The sequence below is a fragment of the Mobula birostris genome, chromosome 6 (genome assembly GCF_030028105.1).
Source record: "Mobula birostris isolate sMobBir1 chromosome 6, sMobBir1.hap1, whole genome shotgun sequence".
Lineage (NCBI taxonomy): Eukaryota > Metazoa > Chordata > Chondrichthyes > Myliobatiformes > Myliobatidae > Mobula > Mobula birostris.
Genome location: NC_092375.1, coordinates 100,997,613 through 101,018,737, shown reverse-complemented (window position 1 = coordinate 101,018,737; position 21,125 = coordinate 100,997,613). Strand labels below are relative to the sequence as shown.

The 21,125-nt window shown below is 43.1% G+C and overlaps 1 protein-coding gene across 2 annotated transcripts in view; it reads left to right on the top strand.

Moving 5' to 3' along the window:
- The window catches only part of sema5ba (sema domain, seven thrombospondin repeats (type 1 and type 1-like), transmembrane domain (TM) and short cytoplasmic domain, (semaphorin) 5Ba), a 539,592-nt gene extending 519,744 nt beyond the window's left edge, over positions 1–19,848 (top strand). For both annotated transcript variants that reach the window (XM_072260941.1, XM_072260942.1), the window contains 4 exons: positions 9,776–9,925; positions 11,207–11,245; positions 13,531–13,739; positions 18,712–19,848. In XM_072260941.1, coding sequence (XP_072117042.1) covers positions 9,776–9,925; positions 11,207–11,245; positions 13,531–13,739; positions 18,712–18,864 — 551 coding nt within the window. In that variant the 3' untranslated portion in view covers positions 18,865–19,848. The remainder of the gene's footprint in view (positions 1–9,775; positions 9,926–11,206; positions 11,246–13,530; positions 13,740–18,711) is intronic.
- The last annotated feature ends 1,277 nt before the right edge of the window (positions 19,849–21,125 follow it).

Here is a 21,125-nt window from a genome sequence, read left to right as displayed (position 1 = left end):
GCAACACACATCAAAGTTGCTGGTGAATGCAGCAGGCCAGGCAGCGTCTCTAGGAAGAGGTACTCGGCCTGAAATGTCGACTGTACCTCTTCCTAGAGATGCTGCCTGGCCTGCTGCGTTCACCAGCAACTTTGATGTGTGTTGCTAGTTACAATGTTTTCTTGTTTGAATTAATTTGAAAGTTTGACAGAAGTATTTTGTGTACTTCAAATACAATTAGCCCAAATAAAAGGCCTCAAATTGGCAGTACAATCTGAGCTGTTTTTTCTCTAAACGATTTAGTAAGTAGATCTTGCCTTTCACTAAGGTCGAGGTAGGGGATCTTGGGCTTAAAAAGGTTGGTGACCACTACGGGTAGATGAACTTGTAGCACAATTGCAGGTTGGCATGTATGGTGAAGGCATCACTGAATCATGGCTGAAAGAAGATTATAGCTGCGAGCTTAACATCCAAGGATACACAGTGTATCGAAAGGACAGGCAGGAAGGCAGTGGGGGCAGCGTTGCTCTGTTGGTAAAAAATGAAATCAAATCATGAGAAAGAGGTGACATAGGGTCAGAGGCTGTTGAATCTTTGTGGATAGAGCTAAGGAACTGCAAGGGTTAAAAAGACTAATCGGAGTTGTATATAGACCTCGAAACAGTAGTAAGGATGTGATCTATAAATTACATTTGGAGATAGAAAATGCATGCCAAAAAGAGAATGTTGCAATAGTCATTTGGGATTTCAAAATGCAGGTAGATTGGGAAAATCAGGATGGTGCTGTATTCCAGGAGGGAGAATTTGTAGAGTGCCTACAAGATGGCTTTTTAGAGCAGCTTGTGGTTGAGCCCACCAGGAGTATCAGCTATTCTGGACTGAGTGCTATGCAATGAATTGGAATTGAAAGACCTTAAGGTAAATGAATCCTTAGGTGAAAGTAACCATAATATGATCAAATTCACCCTGAAATTTGAAAAGGAGAAGCTAAAGTCAGATGTATCAGTATTACAGTGGAGTAAAGAGAACTACAGAGGCATGAGAGAGGAGTTGGCCAGAATTGATTGGAAAAGAACACTGGCAGAGCAGCAATGGATGGAGGTACATCTCAAAGAGAAAGAGGTGTTCTAAAGGCAAGTTAACACAACAATGGCTAACAAGAGAAGTCAAAGCTGACATAAAAGCCAAAGAGAGGGCATATAATAGAGGAAAAATTAGTGGGAAGTTTTTAAATACTAACAGAAGGCAACTAAAAAGTAATTCAGAAGGAAAAGATGGAAGACAAAAGTAAGCTAGCCAATAATATTAAAGAGGATACCAAAAGTGTCTTCAAATTCATAAAGTGTAAAAGAGAGGATATCAGATCACTGGAAAACAGTGCTGGAGAGGTAGTAATGGGGAACAAGGGAATGGTGGATGAACTGAATAAGTATTTTGCATCAGTATTCACTGTGGAAGGCACTAGCAGTATGGTGCAAGATCCAGGTGTCAGGGGTCATGAAGTGTGAGAAGTTACCATTACTAGAGAGAAGGTTCTTGGGAAACCGAGAGGTCTAAAAATAAGTCAGCTGGACCACATCATGTGCACCCCCAGGGTTCTACTCTCTTCAAGAAGGGAGAGAGGCAGAAGAAAGGAAACTGTAGGCCAGTTAGTCTCTCAGAGGTTGGGAAGAAGTTAGAGTCAATAATTAAGGACAAGGTCTCAGGGTACTTGGAGAAATATGATAAAATTGGCCATTGTCAGCATGATTTCCTCAAGGGAAAATCTTGCCCTTTTGATAGGTTTCAGTGAGATCCCCTGTTATTCTTCTGAATTCCACTAAGTACAGGCCCAGGGCCGTCAAATGTTCCTCATACGACAAGCCTTTCAATCCTGGGATCATTTTTGTGAACCTTCTTTGACCACTCTCCAGTGTCAACACATCTTTTCTTAGATGAGGGCCCCCTTAACTGCTCACAATACTCCAAGTGATGCCTCACCAGTGCCTTATAAAACCTCAACATTACATCCTTGCTTTTATATTCTAGTCCTCTTGAAATGAATGCTAACCTCACATTTGCCTTCCTCACTACAGATTCAAGCTGCAAATTAACCTTTCAGGAATCCTGCACGAGGACTCCCAAGTCCCTTTGCACCTCGGATTTTTAAATTTTCTCTCCTTTTAGAAAATTGTCTATGCTTATATTTCTTGTACCAAAGTGCATGGCCATACACTTCCCGACACTTTATTCCATCTGTGACCCTTTTGTCCATTCCCCTAATCTGTCTAAGTCCTTCTGTAGCCTCTCTACTTCCTCAACACTACCTGCCCCTCCATCTATCTTTGTATCATCCACAAACTTGGCCAGAAAGCCATCAATTCCATCATCCAAATCATTGAGATGTAGTGTGAAAAGAAATGGGCCTAACACAGACCCCTGTGGAACATCATTTGTTTCCAGCAGCCAACCAGAAAAGACCCCTTCATTCCTACTCTTAGCCTCCTGCCAATCAACTAATGCTGTATCCATGCTAGTATCCTTCCTGTAATACCATAGGCTCTTAACTTGTTAAGTAGCCCCATGTGTGGCATCTTGTCAAAGGCCTTTTGAAAATCCAAATGCACATATGCACTAACTCTCCTTTGTCTATTCTGCTTGTTATTTCTGCAAAGAATTCCAACAGATTTGTGAGGCAAGATTTTCTCTTAAGGAAACCATGCTGACTTCGGCCTGTGAGGCGAAGGTTGAGATTAATGCTTTTTGTTCCCTCGCTACTGAGCTAGGGTCAGCAAAGATCAAAACCGTGATCCCATTATACTCCAATCAATGGTCATCAACTGAACTGTAGAACTTTAGGAACTGACTTTAACAGGAACCTGAACGCTGTGAGTTAACAGCTGTGGTACTCCCTCGTCTAAGTATGTCATTAAAAATAATGAAATGCTTTTCCAAATTACCCTTGCTAATTAAAATTTATGTACAAGAAACTCCCCTCTTATACCTGCTGTGCAAGGCTTGTAATTGGATAAATGGATAACTTCCTACATATTCTCTGTGTTCATAAAATATAATCCAATGAGCAGTGTGGCTGCCAAAAATCAATTCTGATTAATTTCTGTGGCACCACATTCCTCAATTTGTTATTTCTACTGAAGCGGGTTATGACTTGATTGTGAATCTTTCTGTGAACCTGGAATGAATGGTGACAGGAGTAACAACTCTGCACACATTGGGGTAAAGATTAAATATGGCAAGTGGTCTCCTTTTCCTCTGTTTTGTTATGATTTTCCCAACAGCTTCTTGCTCTGTGTTGGTATATGTCACTGCCTGTATATTTTAGTTTTACTGTCAATCCTCTCTCTCACTGCTTGTGTCGCATTGTCTCTCTCTCCCTCTCCCTCTCTTTCTCTGCCCCTCTCTCCTTCCCCCTCACTCTCACTTCTCTCTCTCTTTCTCTTTCTTCCTCTCTCTCCGTCTCTCTATCTCTCTCTTTCACTGTCTCTCTGTCTCTCACTGTCTCTTTCTCTCTCCTTCCCTGCCTCCCTTTGACCACTTTCCCTCTTTCTCACTCACTTACTTTTCTTGCTCTCTGTCTTACCTTCTATCACTTTCTATTTTGGTTGCTCACTCTGTCCATGACTTTGGATCTTTCCAACATTCTTTTTCTCTCCTTATTCTTTACTCCATGAATCGATTCTCCTCTCTGTTTCTGCCTTTCTCTTCTGTTTCCCTGATATTATTCTTTCTTTATCACTTTCTATCTTTTTCTGTCTCTCCCTCTCTCATCGCAGTGACTTTCTGTTGCTGCCTCTCTGTTTCTCTGATTAAGTGGCCTCTGGATATTTGCATATTTATCTCTTACTATGCATCCAGGTATCTGTCTTTCTGTTGATCTGTCATTCTGTCTGTCACTCAATCTGAACGGCAGTCCTTTTTCATTCTCTCTTTTATTTACCTTTGTACTTCACTTTTTCTTTCTCCTCTGTGCATTACAGCACAGAAACAACCCCTTTGGCCCATCTAGACAACACCGAATTATTGAATTGCCTATTCCCATTGACCTGCACCGGACCACAGCCCTCCGCACTCCTCCCATCCTCGTACCTATCCAAGTTTCTCTTAAGCCTTGAAATTGAACCCGCATCCACCACTTCCACTGGCAGCTCATTCCACACTCCCACCACCCTCTGAATGAAGAAGTCCCACTCACATTCCCCTGAAACATTTCACTTCTCATCCTTAACCCATGACCTCTACTTCTAGTTCTAGTCTCACCCAAATTCAGTCAAAAAAGACTGCTTGCATTTACCCTCTCTATACTGTTCACCTTCATTCTCCTATGCCCCGATCTACCTCTATGCTCAAATCTCCCCCATGCCTCAGTCATTGTTTGTTTCATGAAATAGGGTACTTAGATTCATAAATCCATAGAGTGATGCAGCACAGAAGCAAGCCTTCCAGCCTATCTCTATTATAGAGACTGAGTTTTTAAAGTTGTTCACCAGATCTGCGAGGGAAAACTTCTGTTGTGTCTGCGCAGTACTCCAACCTCTGTGGCGAAGACAGTCCCACAGTATGATGGTGCAAAGACTTTCCAGGCTTTAACCCAGTGGCAACACTATTTAAAGAGGCTATGATTGAATAATAATGATCTCCCCCCCAGCCCCCAGAATATTGTTGGCAAGGGGGAGGTGCTTAAACTCATGATACATCATACCCTATGGATTTATCTTCTTAGTCTATTAACACTGCTCTTGTTGTTTCCTGTCTGAACCTTGTTTCATCTGGAGACATTGATATTAATTTTTGATGATATTTTACTTAGCTACATTATGGTTATTACCATAAGGCCATAAATAGAACTAGAATTAATTAGAAATAGAAATACAAAGGGGTGATTGATAAGTTTGTGGCCTACGGTAGAGGGACTGAATTTTAGAAAACCTAGCACATTTATTTTTCCTACATTTACACACTTAGTCCAGCAGTAGTGGAACATACGGATCCCTTCTTTGTAGAAGTCAGTGTCTTGGACCTCCAGAAGTGGTCCACAGCAGGGGTGATTGATAAGTTAGGAGATGAGTCATCAACTTCAAACTTTCTGCATTTTCACTCAAAGAGCTGAACTGCATGTGCATGTTTTAAAAGAGCTGTATAACTCATCTCCTTCTACCTTAGGCCATAAGCTTATCAACACCCCTCCTGTGGACCACTTGGAGGTCCAAGACGCTCTCGTTACATGCACGTGCAGTTCAACTCTTTGAGTGATAATGCAGAAAGTTTGAAGATAATAACTCATCTCCTTCTACCTTAGGCCACGAACTTATCAATCACCCCTGCTGTGGACCACTTCTACAAAGAAGGGATCTGTATGCTCCAGGACCGCTGGACTAAGTCTGTAAATGTAGGAGGGGACTATGTTGAAAAAAAAATAAAATAAAGTCTAAAATTGACTGCTTCTACCTTAGGCCATGAACTTATCAATCATCCCTCATGGAATTAGGCCATTCTGCCCATTCCTTCATGGCCGATTTATTATTCCTCTCAGACTCATCCCCGTGCCTGCTCCCCGTAACCTTTGACGTCCTTACTAATCAACAACCTGTCAAGCTTTGCTTTAAATATACCCAATGACTTGCTCTTCACGGCCATCTGTGACAATGAATTCCACCGATTCACCACCTTGTGGCTAAATAAATTTGATCTCATCTCAGTTCTAAAGGGACTTTCTCCATCACAAATGTATTTTTTTCAATCTCATTCTCCTGCCTTCTCCCTGTAAAATTTAACACCCTTATCAATCAAGAATCTATCATTTTATGGCCTAAATACACTCAATGACTTGGACTTGTCTTCCACAGCCGTGTGTGGTAATGAATTTCACAGACTGACCACACTCTATCTGAGGATTTTCCTTCTCTTCCTAGCCTCAGTCCCTTCATTCTGAGGCTAAGCCCTTGGGTCCTGGACTCTCCTATTAATGGAAACATCCTCTTCATGTCCACTCTGTTCAGGCCTTTCAGTATTCAGTGTGTTTCAATGGAATGCTGCCCCCCCTGCCCACACCATTCTTCTGAACTCAATATATTGAGCACGGGCCCAGAGACATCAAACTCTCCTTATAAACTAAGCCTTTCATCCCCAAGCTGATTTTTATGAACCTCCTCTGGACCCTATCCAGGGCCAGCACAGATACAGGGCCAAAAACATGGCAGCACAGTGGCAGAGTTAGTAGGGCCTGACAGCTTCAAAGACTTGGTTCAGTCCCGACCCTGAGGTTATTTGTGTAGAATTTGCACATTCTCCCTGTGACCACATGGTTTTCCTCCAGGTGCTCCAGTTTTTATCACACATTTCAAAGCTGAGCATGATGGTTGGTTTGAGTGGAACACCCTACAAAAGGTAGTGGATTCGACCCAGTAAAGCCCTCCCAACCACTGAGCACATCTACATGAAACGTTGCTGAAGAAAAGCAACGTCCATCATCAAAGATCCTCACCACCCAGGCCATGCTCTTTTCTCTCTGCTGCCATCAGGTAGAAGGTACAGGTGCATCAGGACTCGCACCAGCAGGTTCAAGAACAGGTACTACCCCTCACCCCTCAGGCACTTGAACAAAAGGGGATAACGACACTCATTCTATTTCTGGTGATCTCACTTTAAGGACTCTTTATCTTGTAATTTCATACTGTCCTTATTTATTGCTATTTCTTTATATTTGCATTTGCACAATTTGTTGTCTTCTTTGCTCTTGTTTTTTCATTGATCCTGTTTACAGTTACTGTTCTATAGATTTGCTGAGTATGCCCGCGGGAAGGAGAACCTCAGGGTTGTACGTGGTGACGTGAACGTGCTCTGATAATAAATTTTACTTTGAACTTTGTTACATCATTGGTGTGCAGAGGAGCATCTCTGAATGCACAACACATCAAACATCGAAGTGGATGGGCTACAACAGTAGAAGAACACAATGGGTTCCACTCCTGTTTCTAACACAGCAGCCACTGAGTGCATCTTGCAATTGTCATGAGAGTCCTTTAATCTCAGTGTCTTTTGTCATACAGGGAACTGCAACGCTGAACAACCTTATACCTTCTTCCAACACCCCAACTACCACAGCACCCCTCCTTGCTCAGCTGCTGCTCTCCTACACTATTTCTTCATCTCTTCTCTAATAATATTATATCATCTGGTTGACCACATTTGGAATATTGTGTTCAGTTCTGGTTGTTTCATTACAGAAAGAATGTGGAAGCTTTAGAGAGGGTGAAGAGGAGATTTACCAGGATGCTGCCTGGACTAGAGGGTATCTCTTATATGAGGGTAGGTTGAGCGAGCTAGGGCTTTTGTCTTTCGAGCGAAGGAGAATGAGAGGTGACTTGATAGAGTTGTATGAGATGAACAAGAATCAAAGATCAAGTGGATAGCCAGAAACTTTTTCCCAAGGCAGAAGTAGCTAATAAATGGGCCATAATTTTGAAGTGATCGGAGCGAAGTATAGTGGGGGCGGGGGGTGGTGGAGATGCCAGAGTTAAGCCTTTTACACAGAGAGGGGCAGGTATGTGGGATGCACTGCCAGTGGTGGTGGTAGGGGCAGATCAATTGGGGGCATTTAGAAAGCTCTTAGATAGGTGCATGGATGATAGGAAAAGAAAAGGCTATGCAGGAGGAAAGGGTTAGAAAGTCAGCACAATATTGTGGGCCAAAAGGCTTGTACTTTGCTGTAATGTTCTAAGTTCTATGCTCTAGTATTTCTTTATAGAGTTGCAGAGCTATAAAAACTGGCCCTTTGGCCCAACTGCACCATGCTGATGTTGCACCATTTGCCAATGTTTGGCCTGTATCCTTGTAAACTTTTCCATCTATGCACCTGACAGCAGTCTTTTAAATATGGTTCATGTACCTGCCTCTACCACTTCCTCGGACAGCTCATTCAATATACAGACCATACTCTGCCCCTCAAGTCTGACTAAATCTCTCCCCTCTCAACTTAAAACCTGTGTTCTCTTGTTCTTGATTCCCCAGCCCCGGGAAGAAGGCTGCGTGCATTCACCTATGTCTGACCCTCATGATTTTATACACCTCTAAAAGATCACCCCTCATTGCTCTAACCACTGTTATTAGACACTTTAACAGATAAGATGGGCACTTGACCTCACAGTCTATCCTGTTATGATCTTACAATTTATCACTTTCTCGGTTGTTTGTACACCGTATTCTGTATTGTTATTGTTTTACCTTGTTCTATTTCAATGCTCCGTGTAATGATTTGATCTGTATAAACAGATTCCTTTTGAGTGTTATAATTGCGGTGGTAATGGGTATCACTACCTATTAAATGCTGCCCATGGCATGCATTTCAAATAGCCCCTGACAACCAAGTCCAGCTCCTGGACATAGTGTGTCTTAGCTACTAAGCCCGGCGGAACCAGCTCTATTGACAGAAGGGGCAAAGATGGGCTACTGGCACCTTAAAACCAGTTGCTTCAGGCATACGGGGCTCATCAGCCATGGTTGGCAGCTCATCAAGAAGGAAAACTCTGATCTCAAACATCTGCTGCTTTCCAGCTATAGCCACTCATGGGATAGGCTTCAGAGTAAACCCCAGGGAAAAATTCAGAGCTCGATTCCCAAGGGAGGATCCTATCTTGAGTTCAATGCTGACTAGCAACTCCTGCAACGCTGCTGGTGCCAAACTGTATTGGTCTCTGCCATTCCTTTGGATTCATCAGCTGGGTGGAGAAGGGGAGCCTGCTACATGGGCAACAGTTTCCTCTCCATACCCTGGGTTACATACTGGTTTGCCTTTCACGTAAACATTTGGGACACAGCATCCATGGTCGGCGCTGACCAATGGAATACCTTCAGAGATGTATACATAGCGCGCAAGACATGTTCTTCATTGTATCTGGTACATGTGACTATAATAAACCAATGCCAATAAAGTAAAAGCTTGCTCAGCCTCTCTCCATCACTCAGTTCCTTGAGTCTCAGCACAGTAGTGTAGTGATTAACACAATGCTAATCACTACACTACAGGCGACCCTGGTTCAATTCCCAATGCTGCCTGTAAGGAGATTGGATGTTCTTCCCGTGACCATGTGGGTTTCCTCCGGGTTCTCTGGTTTCCTCCCACAGTCTGAAGACATACCAGTTGGTAGGTAATTGGTCATTGTAAATTGTCTCGTGACTAGGCTCGCTAGGCTAGTGTTAAATTTGTGGGTAGCTGGCAGCTTGGGTCAAAGGAGCAGAAGAGCCTATATCTGTATCCCAATGCTGTATCCCAATAAATCAATCCACAAATCCTTCCTGCACTCTTTCCAGTTTAATGGCATCATTGCTATCGAAGAGTAACTAAAACTGAACACAGTATTTCCACATGCAGTCTCAACATTATCTTGCAAAGTCATTATTTTCCAGGATTTCATACTACTTGGAGCAGTTTCAAACATCCCAGAGTGATGTGAAAACTTATAATTGGTGCCAAGTGACTGTTAAATAACATGTGCAGTTAAAGATTAGCTTTATTTATCATATGTACATTGAAACATACAGTGAAAGGGGTCAGTGAGCATCCAACAAGTGTCATCATGCTTCCGACGCCATTATAGCATGTTCTCAACTCACGAACCCTGACCCTAAGTGTATGTCTTGGGGAAGTGGGAGGAAATCCATGTGGCCACGGAGAGAACACACAAGTTCTTTAGAAATAGCAACAGAAATCAAACCCCAGTATTTACAACTGACAACAAAATAATGTTGAGCTAATGTTGATTGGAATGACTAATAAAAATATGCTCTTGTGTTTTGTAAGGTGGCTGGTCAGTGTGGACAGAGTGGAGTCTGTGCGATGAAGAAGGCACACAGTCCCGCAGACGTCAATGTGAGGTGTCCAATTCAGGGCAGAAGCAGTGTGTGGGAAACAGCACCCAGTATCGACCCTGTCTCTACAATGAAATCCCAGGTAACAGGCTGGTCAGCTAACTTGGGATATCTAGTGCAACTTCTAGGGAGCGTTAGGAACAGGGAGCAGTCTCCCTACCCATCATCTATGCAGAGAGCATAACAAAGAATGACGCCATAAAGAGCAAATAAGGTCAAAGACTGATGGTCCAGATCTCGTGTTCTGGAAATTAGTTTTTGTTATGGGTGGTATTGACCTAAGCTGTTTATGGATGGGGACATTTAAGTTACTCAAGTTGATAGGCTAAGGGAGCTAGGGTTTTTCTCTTTAGAGCAAAGGAGAATGAGGAGTGACTTGATAGAGGTGTGTAAATTGATAAGAGTCAGGGATGAAGTGGATAGTCAGCACTTTTTTTCCAGGGTGGATCTGGCTAAGGGGGCATAATTTTAAGGTGATTGGGTGGCATGGTAGCATGGCAGTTAGTGCGATGCTATTACAGCTCGGGGCGTTCTAAATTCAGTGTTCAAATTTCAATGCTGTCTGTAAGGAGTCTCTCTACATCCTCCCTGTGGAATGCGTGGGTTTTTTCAGGGTCTTCCGGTTTTCCCCTGCAGTCCAAAGGCAGGTTAATTGGTCAGTGTAAATTGTCCCGAGATTAGGTTAGGGCTAATCGGGTTTGTTGGGGGCTACTGGGTCAGTGTGGCTCCAACCCTACACAGTATCACTAAATAAAGTGTAGGGCGAGATATCAGAGGTGGGTTAGTCAAATGCTGCCAGGGTGGTAGTAGAGGCAGATACATTAAGGACATTTGAAACACTCTCAGATAGGCCATGGATGTAGACAAATGCTGTACTGTTCCATATTCTATGTAAGTTACTTCCTGATTGTTAGACTAGTTTTATAACATTGCACAACTCAGTAGTGGTAAAATAGAAGCAGATGCTGGAATCTGGAACAACATGCAAAATGCTGGAAGGCTTAGCAGGTCAGACAGCTTCTATGGAAGAAGATGGACCATCAACATTTGGAGTCAACGTATTAAGACTGGAGGTAGTGATAGCGGCTGGGAGGGGATAGGTGAGGCATCAAAGGGCATCAGATGGTGGAATCCGAATGAAAGGAAGACAGAGCACGGAACAGGGGGAGAGATTAGGAAATGCAGATGTTAACAGTTGGGGAGAGGAACTGGTGGGAAGGTGGGCAGATAGAGAGAGTGGAGGATGAGAAAGGGACAGGGTAACAGGGTCTGGGTAAATAAGGAATTATGTTGGGAATTGTTCTTAGGAGTAGCATTTCTGTTGACATCTCTGCTAATGGTGATTTCTGCCTCTCTCCTGCAGTGATTCAGCCTGCAATTGGAAGTGACACAAGCTGTGCAAGTAAGTCATGACATTTTCTCTGTGGAAAATGTTTTGTGAGAAAAGCCCTGTTGTGACCTGTGAACTTCAAGGTGTTTTAAAATCAAGTCCTATGACCTCTCTCTGTAACTCGCTCTGCATGATCATTGCAGCCTCACACAGCAGCATCTAGAAACAGAGTTTTATCATCTACAGCGAAATCACCGCGTCATCTACGGGGCTGCCCCCCAAAGGTGCACATTTTCCAGGCTGCTCTTGGAGATAGCGAAGCACCAAGCCACACAGTTAGTCCCAAGACTTACCGCTTGCGAAGAACCCTAGTTTGAGATGTAGATCACGGACTCTGACAGAATCCCAGCCACCTTAAAAAGAAAGGAGAGATGTAAGAGAAAAAGAATAAGCTAGTTTGTGGACGAACTGGAGGAAGTTGTCTGGGTCTGCAAAAACTGCTGGCACCATCCTTCCACGCTCCTTCTCCTAGATAAAGATAAAAGATGGGGGAGATCTTAAATGAATTTTTTAATCTGTATTTACTCAGGAGATGGACGCAGAATCTGTAGAAGTAAGGCAAAGCAGCATTGACTTTATGTTCCCTGTACAGATTACAGAGGAGGAGATGTTTACTGTCTTGAGGCAAATCAGGGTGGATAAATCTTCAAGGTCTGACAAGGTGTTCCCTTGGACCATGTGGGAGTCTAGTGCAGAAATTGCAGGGGCCTAGCGGAGATATTTAAAACATCCTTAACAACAGGTGAGCTTGATATAAATAGTGGAAGGTATTCTAAGGGACTGGATATATATGTTTTTAGATAGTCTGAGACTGATAAGGGATAGTCAGCATGGCTCTGTGAGTGGTAGGTCATGTATAACCAATTGTAGAGTTTTTCAAGGCAAGTTGATGAAGGCAGTGGATGTTGTCTACAAGGACTTTTAGCAAAGTATTTGACAAGGTCCTGCATGGAAGGTTGGTCAAGAAGAGTCGATCACTTGGCATTCAGGATGAGGTAGTAAAGTGGATTAGACATGATTTGCAGGAGAAGCCAGAGAGTGGTAGTAGATGGTTGCCTCTCTGACACTCACAACGTGCTAGAGGAACTCAGCAGGTCGAGGCCTGTGACTAATGGAGTGCCGTAAGGATCAGTGCTGGGTCTGTTGTTTGTCATCTATATCGATAGTCTGGATGATAATGTGGTGAACTGAATCAGCAAATTTGTGGATGACACCAAGTTTGGAGATGTAGTGGACAGCGAGGAAGACTATTAAAGCTTACAGTGAGATCTGAATCAGCTGGAAAAATGGGCTGAAAAGCAACAGAGAATTTAATGCAGACAAGTTGTACTTTGAGAGGACAAACCAAGATAGAACTTAGACAATGAGTGGCAGGGCACTGAGGAATGTGGTAGAACAGAGGGATCGGGGAATACAGATCTATAATTTCTTGAACATGCAGTCACAAGTAGATAGATTCATAAAGAGAGCTCTTGGCACATTGGCCTTCATAAATCAAAGTACTGAACACAGGAGTTGGGATGTTATGTTGAAGTTGTATAAGAAGGTGGTGAGGCCTAATTTGGAGTATTGTGTGCACTTCTGGTCATTTATCTACAGGAAAGATACCAATTGAAGGAGTACAGAGAAAATTGACAAGGATGCTGCCGGTACTTGAGGAACTGAGTTACAGGGAGAGGTTGAATAAGTTCGGACTTCATTCCCTAGGGCATAGGAGAATGAGGGGACATTGTACAGAGATATACCAACATTATAAGGGGTATTGATAAATGCAAGCAGGCTTGTTCCATTGAGATTCAGTGAGCCGTGGGTTCAGGGTGAAAGGTGAACTGTTTAAGAGGAATGTGAGGAGGATCTTCTTCACTCAAGAGGGTGGTGGAATGAACTGCCAGTGGAAGTGGTAGATTGGGCTTTGATTTCAAAACTTAAGAGAAAATTGGAATGGTACATGGATGGGAGGGGTGTGGAGGACTATGGTCCGGTGCAGGTCAATGGGACGAAGCAGAATAATTGCATAGATTAGATGGGCGAAAGGGCCTGTTTCTGTGCTGTAATGTTCATTCACTCTATGACTCTAAAATGCAGACTGCTGAATGTCTGGAATGATTTTTCCTTCCTGCTTCTTTCTCCTGGACACAGACTTCAGCCAGTGACCTGACAGTTGGCTGCAGTTTTTGGACATTGTAAGAAGATGTTGATATTGTGATGCCATTGTGCTGGTTCTGTGTCTGTTGCTTTGAAGGCTTCAGGACTGTATTCCCCAGCTTCTCTAAACGTCTAACCATTTGCCAATCCAGGTTACAGTATCTACCACCTGGTTGCCACCGGCATCGCCTCCTTCTTGGGCACGAGCCTTATTACCCTGCTGATCTACATGTACTACCAGCGATGCTACAGACAATCTCAGGAGTCCACAGTCGTTCATCCGAGCACTCCCAATCACTTAAGCTACAAGAGCAGCAGTCAGGCGAACAAAAATGAGCTCTACAATCCAATGGAAATCAAGGTAAATCAACTTACACACAGTGGGCCATTTTCTGTGTGAGAGGCTCCCACCCCTCTAAGTAAGAGGGTCGTGGGCACCCGTACCCCTTTAGGGACCTGACTATGGAAATATTGCTGACATTTGCATCATGAGGAGGAATTTCTTTAGCCAGGGAGTAGTGAATCTGTGGAATTCTTTGCCACAGGCTGTGGAGGCCAGGTTTAAGGCAGAGGTTGATAAATCCTTGATTGGTCAGGAGATGAAAAGATACAGGGGGAAGGCAGGAGATTGGGGCAGAGAGGAAAATTAGATCAGCCATGATGAAATGGTGTGACAGACTTGATGGGCCAAATGGCCAAATTCTGCTCTTATGGTCTTATTCCAGTGCACTGCTAAGAGACAGCAGCTCTGCCAGCAGTTCCATCAGTTAGATGGAATAATACCTGTAGATTTCACAACGGAAAGAGGACTCTTCCCAGGGCCCCTCTAACTTCTCAGAATCATTAGCATTATAGTACTGAATGCCACCCAGCGCCCATCTCTGCCACTCTGGATTCTATTTTCTGTATCCCTCGACCTTACCTGTTCATCAGGTGCAATTGAACTGCAGCAGTTAGTGCTGTTGTTTCTCAGCTCTAACAGCCTCAGTTTGATTGTGATCACCAGCACTGTGTGTGTGGAGTTTTCAAATACTCCCTATTTACCTCCTCATGATCCAGTTTCCTCCTACGTCCCATAGAAATGGAGAGTGTCTGCTGTAAAATCACCTGCTGTGGGAGTGGTTTGGAACGTGGGACAGAATCGCTTCAAGCTTCAAATGGGGAAAGAGAACAGGTCCTTAAGCCTGCATTGTCTGTGCCAGAAACTAAACCAAATCAATACCTTCTTTCAAGGCAGAAATGGCTAATATGAAGGAGCATAATTTTATGGTGATAAGAGGAAAGTATAGGTGGGGTGTCAGAGCTAAGTTCCTTAAACAGACACGAGAAAATCTGCAGATGCTGGAAATCTGAGCAACACACACAAACTGTTGGAGGAACTCGGCAGACCAGTCAGCATCTATGGAAAAGAGTACAGTTGAAGGGGTCGGCCCAAAACATTGACTGTTTACTTTTTTCCGTGGATGCTGCCTGGACTGCTGAGTTCCTCCAGCGATTTGTGTGTGTTCTTTACACAGAGAGTGGTGTATGGAACACATGGACCACTCTGCCAGGGGTAATGGTAGGGGCAGATACAAAAGCAGCTCTTAGATAGGTACACCATAATAGAAAACTAGAGGTCTAATAGGAGGGAAGGGTTAGGTTGATCTTAGAGTAAATTAAAGGGTTAGCACAACATTGTCTGCCCAAGGGCCTGTCATGTGCTGTATTAAAACATAGGCCAAAGCACAGTATAGGCCATGTTCTGCAATATGTTATATGTTCCAAACTGAATCCATTCTGCTTGCATGTGATCCATTCCCCTTCACTTTCTCCATATTCATGTACCTATCTAACTGCCTATCTAAATCTAAATGCCATCCTCACAAATTTACCCAAATCTATTGTGGGAGGCATGGTAGTAGAGCAGTGAGCCTAAAATTTAACAGCACCAACGGGTTCTATTCCTGATGCTGTCTGTAAGGAGTTTGTACGTTCTCAGTGAACGTGTGGGTTTCCTCTGTGTGCTCCAGTTTCTTCACGCATTCTGAAAATATACGGGTTGGTAGGTTAGTTGGTCACATGGGTGTAACTCGGCAACGTGGGCTCATTAGGCCAGAAGGGCCTGTTATCCTGCTGTATCTCTAAATAAAATAAAAATACAACATTGGCAATCTCAGCATCCATTCTCAGGCCAACATCCCCAGCACTGAATATCTAACTGTGCTCAGCTCATTCCTCAGGCAGGCCACATTGTCCATGTGCCCAGTTGCAGGTTCAGATTCATTTACTTATCACATACAACCTAATGATGTGCTGGGGGTAGCCTACAGGTGTTGTCACACATTCGACAGCTAACATGGTGTGCCCATAATGTTCAGCAGCAAAACAAGCCCCTTTCCTCCCTCCCACCCACACATTCACACACACAAACAGACAGTCCTCAAATCCCTGGACAGGCCAGGCCTCCAGCCTGCAGCGGACGGATGCGCAGACTCCTCCATTCACAGAATCAGGAATTCAGCCGTTAGGTCTTGACTTTCGATCGACCTTCGGACTTCGATCTCTGTATCGACCCAGACTTGCCAAAGACAGGGCTACTAGGACAAGCATACTGTTCTGAGCTCCCACAGGACAGTGGGTTTCCAGGAGGATAGCAAAAATCCTTCAAGGATATTGCCCTTAACAAGACTAAAGATTAGCTTTATTTGTCACATGTGCATCGAAACGTTGACACATACAGTGAAATGCGTTGTTTGTGCAACAAGGATGTGGTGGAGTAGTCTGCAAGTATTGCCATGCTTCCCGTGCCAATGTAGCATGCCTACAACTTAATCACCCTAACCATACATCTTTGGAATGTGGGAGGAAACCAGAGCACCCAGAGAAAACCCACAAGGTGATGGGATGAATGTACAAACTCCTTAAAGTCAATAGCGGGAGTTGAACCTGATCTTGCGTTGACTGCTACTCTACCATACTGCCCTCATCAGCTCATGGCTCTGGAAGAGACTCAGGGTAACCCAAACACCTGTTCCCCCCTTGCCAAATGTAAGTCTTATCCAACCACCATATAGCCCAGAGAACTAGAGTCATAGACCACTACAGCAGAGAAACAAGCATTCGACCTATCTAGTCTGATCCAAACTATTAATCTGTCTGTCCCAACAACCCACACCTGGACCATAGTCCTCCATAACCCTCCTATCCATGTACTTATCCAAACTTTCACTGGAAACTCATTCCACACTCTCACCACCCTCTAGTGAAAAAGTTCCCCCTTGTTCCCCTTAAATATTTCATCTTTCACCTTTAACCCATGACCTCTAGATCTAGTCTCACTCAACTCATGGAAGAAGCCTGCTTGCATTTACTCTACATCTTTACCCCTCATAATTTCTCCTACCTTTGTCAATTTTCCCCTAATTCTCCTATGCTCTAGGGAAAGAAGTCCTAACCTATTCAACCTTTCCTTATAATTCAGGTACTCGAGTCCCTTCAACCTCCTTGCAGTAATGGCATCATACGAGGGGTGATTGATAAGTTCGTGGCCTAAGGTAGAAGAAATCAATTTTAGAAAACCTAGCACATTTACCTTTCAACATAGTCCCCTTCTACATTTACAAACTTAGTCCAATGGTCATGGAGCATACGGATCTTGGACCTCCAGAAAGTGTCCGCTGCAGGGGTGATTGATAGGTTCATGGTCTAAGGCAGAAGGAGATGAGTTATACAGCTCTCGTTACATGCATGAGCAGTTCAACTCTTTGAGTAATTATGCAGAAAGTTTGAAGTTAATAACTCATCCTCTTCTACCTTAGGCCACGAACTTATCAATCGCCCCTGATGAGTTAAAATGGATTATGATTGAATTTTAATCTTCCAATCCTACCCTTGTCTCAAAGATTCTCTACCCTGGGATGTTCTGAGGTGAGCTAGACTCAGAGAGATCAGCACAGAAACACAATGCCACGGTAGCACAGCGGTTAGTGAAACACTATGATGGAGTTCAGAGTTCAACCCTTACCTCTGTAAGGAGTTTGTACATTCTCCTTGTGGAATGGGTGGGTTTTCTCCGGGTGCCCCGGTCTCATCCCGCAGTCCAAAGATGTACTGGTTAGTAGGTTAGTAGGTCATTGTAAATTTTCCCATGGTTAGGTGAAGGTTAAATCGGAGATTGTTGAAGGTGGCTGGGCAGCGTGGCTTGAAGGGCCAGAAGTGCCCATTCCCACTGTATATCTAAAATAAACAGGCCTTTCAGCTCAGTGATCTGCACCTATTAACAAATGTCCATTTTTACACCAATAGAAGACCATAAATCATTAGGTATAGGAGCAGGATTAGGACATTCAGCCTTTTGAGTTTCCTATACTAATCTATCATGGCTGATTTTTTTTTGTTTCAAACCTATTCTCCAACCTTCTCCCTTAGATCCCTTGTCAATGAAGATCCTATCAAACTCTACCGTAAATACCTCCAATGACTTAGCCTGCTCAGCCTCTGTGGCAATGAGTTCCTCAGATTCACCTCCTCATCTCATTTTGAAAGGCACGTCCCTTTATTCTGAGCCTGTGCCCTCAGATCCTAGATTAATGGAAATGTCCTTTTCACATTCTCTCTACCCAGCATATTTAATACCTGTGAGTTACAGTGAGATTCTCCCTCACCCTTCTGAATTCCTTTGAGTACAGGCCCAGAGACATCAAATGTTCCTCATTTGTTAAGGTCTTTCTTTTTCTGGGATCATTCTCATGAAATTCCTTCAAACCATCTCCAGAGCTAGCATATCTTTTCTAAGATATGAGGTCCAAAATTGCTCACAATATTCCAAATGTGGTATGACCAATGCCTTTTAAAACCTTAGCAGTTCATCCTTCCTTCAACATAGCTCATAAAACAGCACACAGTACAGTAAAAGGGCCCTTTGGCCCACAATGTTGTGCCAAACTAATTAAACAAATGCACCCAATCCCTCTACCAGCACATTATCAGCATTTCTACCCTCATCCATTGGTTTCTCCCCATATTCCTATCAACTCCCTCCCTCCAGATTCTCCCACTTGACTACGTGCCAGGTACATTTAACAGTAGCCTTTTAACCCAACGATATCTGCCCTTCTGGGATACCAGAGCAAATGCATATGGCCATCTACAGAAGGTGCAAATTCCATGCACACAGAGCCCAATGTCAGGATTGAGCCCGGGTCGCTGAAGTTTTGACTAGCTCGACTAGCTAAACCATAGATCACTTGCTGTGATGTACTAAAGAAACTCACGATTTTTTACCTTCTAGTTTGGTTAAATCACTTAATGTCACCACTAACCAAAACACATCTGACTTCTTTTTTCCTCAGACTCTGAACAAGAACAATTTGATTCCTGATGACAGAAGCAACTATCTATCCTCATTACAGCAGACGAATGTGTACACCACTACGTATTATCCCAGCACCCTGAATAAGTACGACTACAGGCCCGACTCGTCACCTAGCAGAACCTACACCTAAATCCCACGGTGCCGGTGCTTGGAGAATGGACCCCTGCGAGCAAACCATAATTATAGAAATGCTAGTAGGCATCATAGTATCAGCCAATCACAGTTCAATTTTGTCTTGAGATCGTCCATTAAAGATTTGCACTTCTTCAAGATCCACACTTCCAACCATCAAAACTTCTTTATGACTTGTGAGAAATCAGGACTTAATAAGCAATGGATTATATATATATAGACTTGCAGACGAAGAGGTATAATTCGTTTCTGATGGGAAAAGACTGAACAATGCCGAGAAAGTGATCGCCACAATGGCCAAACAGTTCAAATGTTACCATGGCAACCGGTCATCTCTATGAAGCTGTAGATTTGCTGAGGATTTCCTCATTGAGATTAATTGGTACTTTGAGAATGTGACTGTAGAACCAGGAAATACTCCTTCAAAAATAAGAGGGGAAAATTGCATTATTTTTGTTATTAATCAGAAAGGTTTTTTTTCTCTCTCTCTACCCCTTCAGTATTTCCTTTCAGTTGGATGTCCTGTGAAGCCTAACAGTAGCAAAGCATAGTCTTACATAGTATTTACTGTATAGAAATGGGCCCTGAAGCCCAACAGATCCAAGCCAGTGTTTATCTTATCAGTGTTTCCTCACATTTCATTCCCCCAGATGTAGGACCATCAGAATATTCCCTGTTTTTAAACTGACCTGTTGCTTGTAATGTGTCCTCTGTCCATGCATTCCTCCCTTTTCTCACTGTGAGCATGGTTTCTTTTAGCCGGGAAGTCAGTTGACTGATAACCAACTGTACATCATTGTAAATTTGTTGGATTTGACACTTGGGGAAATGAAGGAGAAGGAGAAAGCCAACATTTGTTTCTTTAACCAGGGACTTCCAGCAAATCAATTTATAGCATTGGAAATTAATGGTGAAATATTTAAAGCAACTGTATTTTTTCTGTTTTCAATTGATGAGATCAAACACGCTTTTTACCAAGAGATTACTGTAAATCCTGTTCTTTGTTTATTGGAGGGGAGGTGGAAAAGTGCAAAAGAGCTGAAGGTCATTCAGCCCAACATGGTTATGCCAGCTTATTTAAGAGTCTATCAAATTTCCTGGATTCTGTACAGAACACTGGTAATTTAACCATACAGCAAAAGAAAAACTGCTTGAGGAACGAAACGGGTTAACTAATCCAGAGCAATGTGTTGTGCATTCTTCCACATTCTAGTATCTGCAGTCTCTTGTGTCTCCATAATGCTTAAGGAACTCAACAAGTCAGCAAATGACATTAGTTTTGTTTACTGAAAGGTCTTAAGATAGATAAGTCACCTAGACCAGATGGTACGCACCTCAGAGTTCTGAAAAAGATGGATGAAGAGATTGTGGAGGCATTAGTAATGATCTTTGAAGAATCAATTTATTCTGGCATGGTTCTGGAGGACTGGAAATTGCAAATGTTACTCCACTCTTCAAGAAGGGAGAGAGGCAGAAAAAAGGAAATTACAGGCCAGTTAGTCAGCGTCAGTGGTTGGGAAGATGTTGAAATCGATTGTTAAGGATGTTGTTTCAGGCTACTTGGAGGCACATGATAAAATAGGCCGTAGTCAGCATAGTTTCCTTGAGGGAAAATCTCGCTTGACAAATCCATTGGACTTTTTTTGAAGAAATATAAACCAGGATAGACAAAGGTGAATCAGTGGATGCAATGTACATGGATTTTCAGAAGGCCTTTGACAAGGTGCCATAATTGAGGCTGTTGAACAAGTTAAGAGCCCATGGCTTTGCAGGAAAGATACTAGCATATGTTGGGACCGATTCTTTTTACATTACTGTATATGTCAATACATAGATAATGAAATTGATGGCTTTGTAGCCAAGTTTTCGGATGATACAAAAAGAGGTGGAGGGGCAGGTAGTTTTGAGGAAGTAGAGACACTGCGCAGAAGGACTTAGACAGATTAGGAGAATGGGCAAAGAAGTAGCAGCATCAGGAAGTGTATAGTTATGCACATTGGTAGAAGAAATAAATGCTTTGGCAATTTTCTAAATGGAGAGGAAATTCAACAATCTGAGGTACAAGGGGACTTGGGAGTCCTTGTGTAAGATCCCTTAAAGATTAACTTGCAGGTTGAGTTGGTGGTGGGGAAGGCAGATGCAATGTTAGCATTCCTTTCAAGAGACTAGAATATAAAAGCAAGAATGGAATGTTGAGGCTTTATAAAACACTGGTGAAGCCTCACTTGGAGTATTGTGAGCAATTTAAAGTCCCTTATC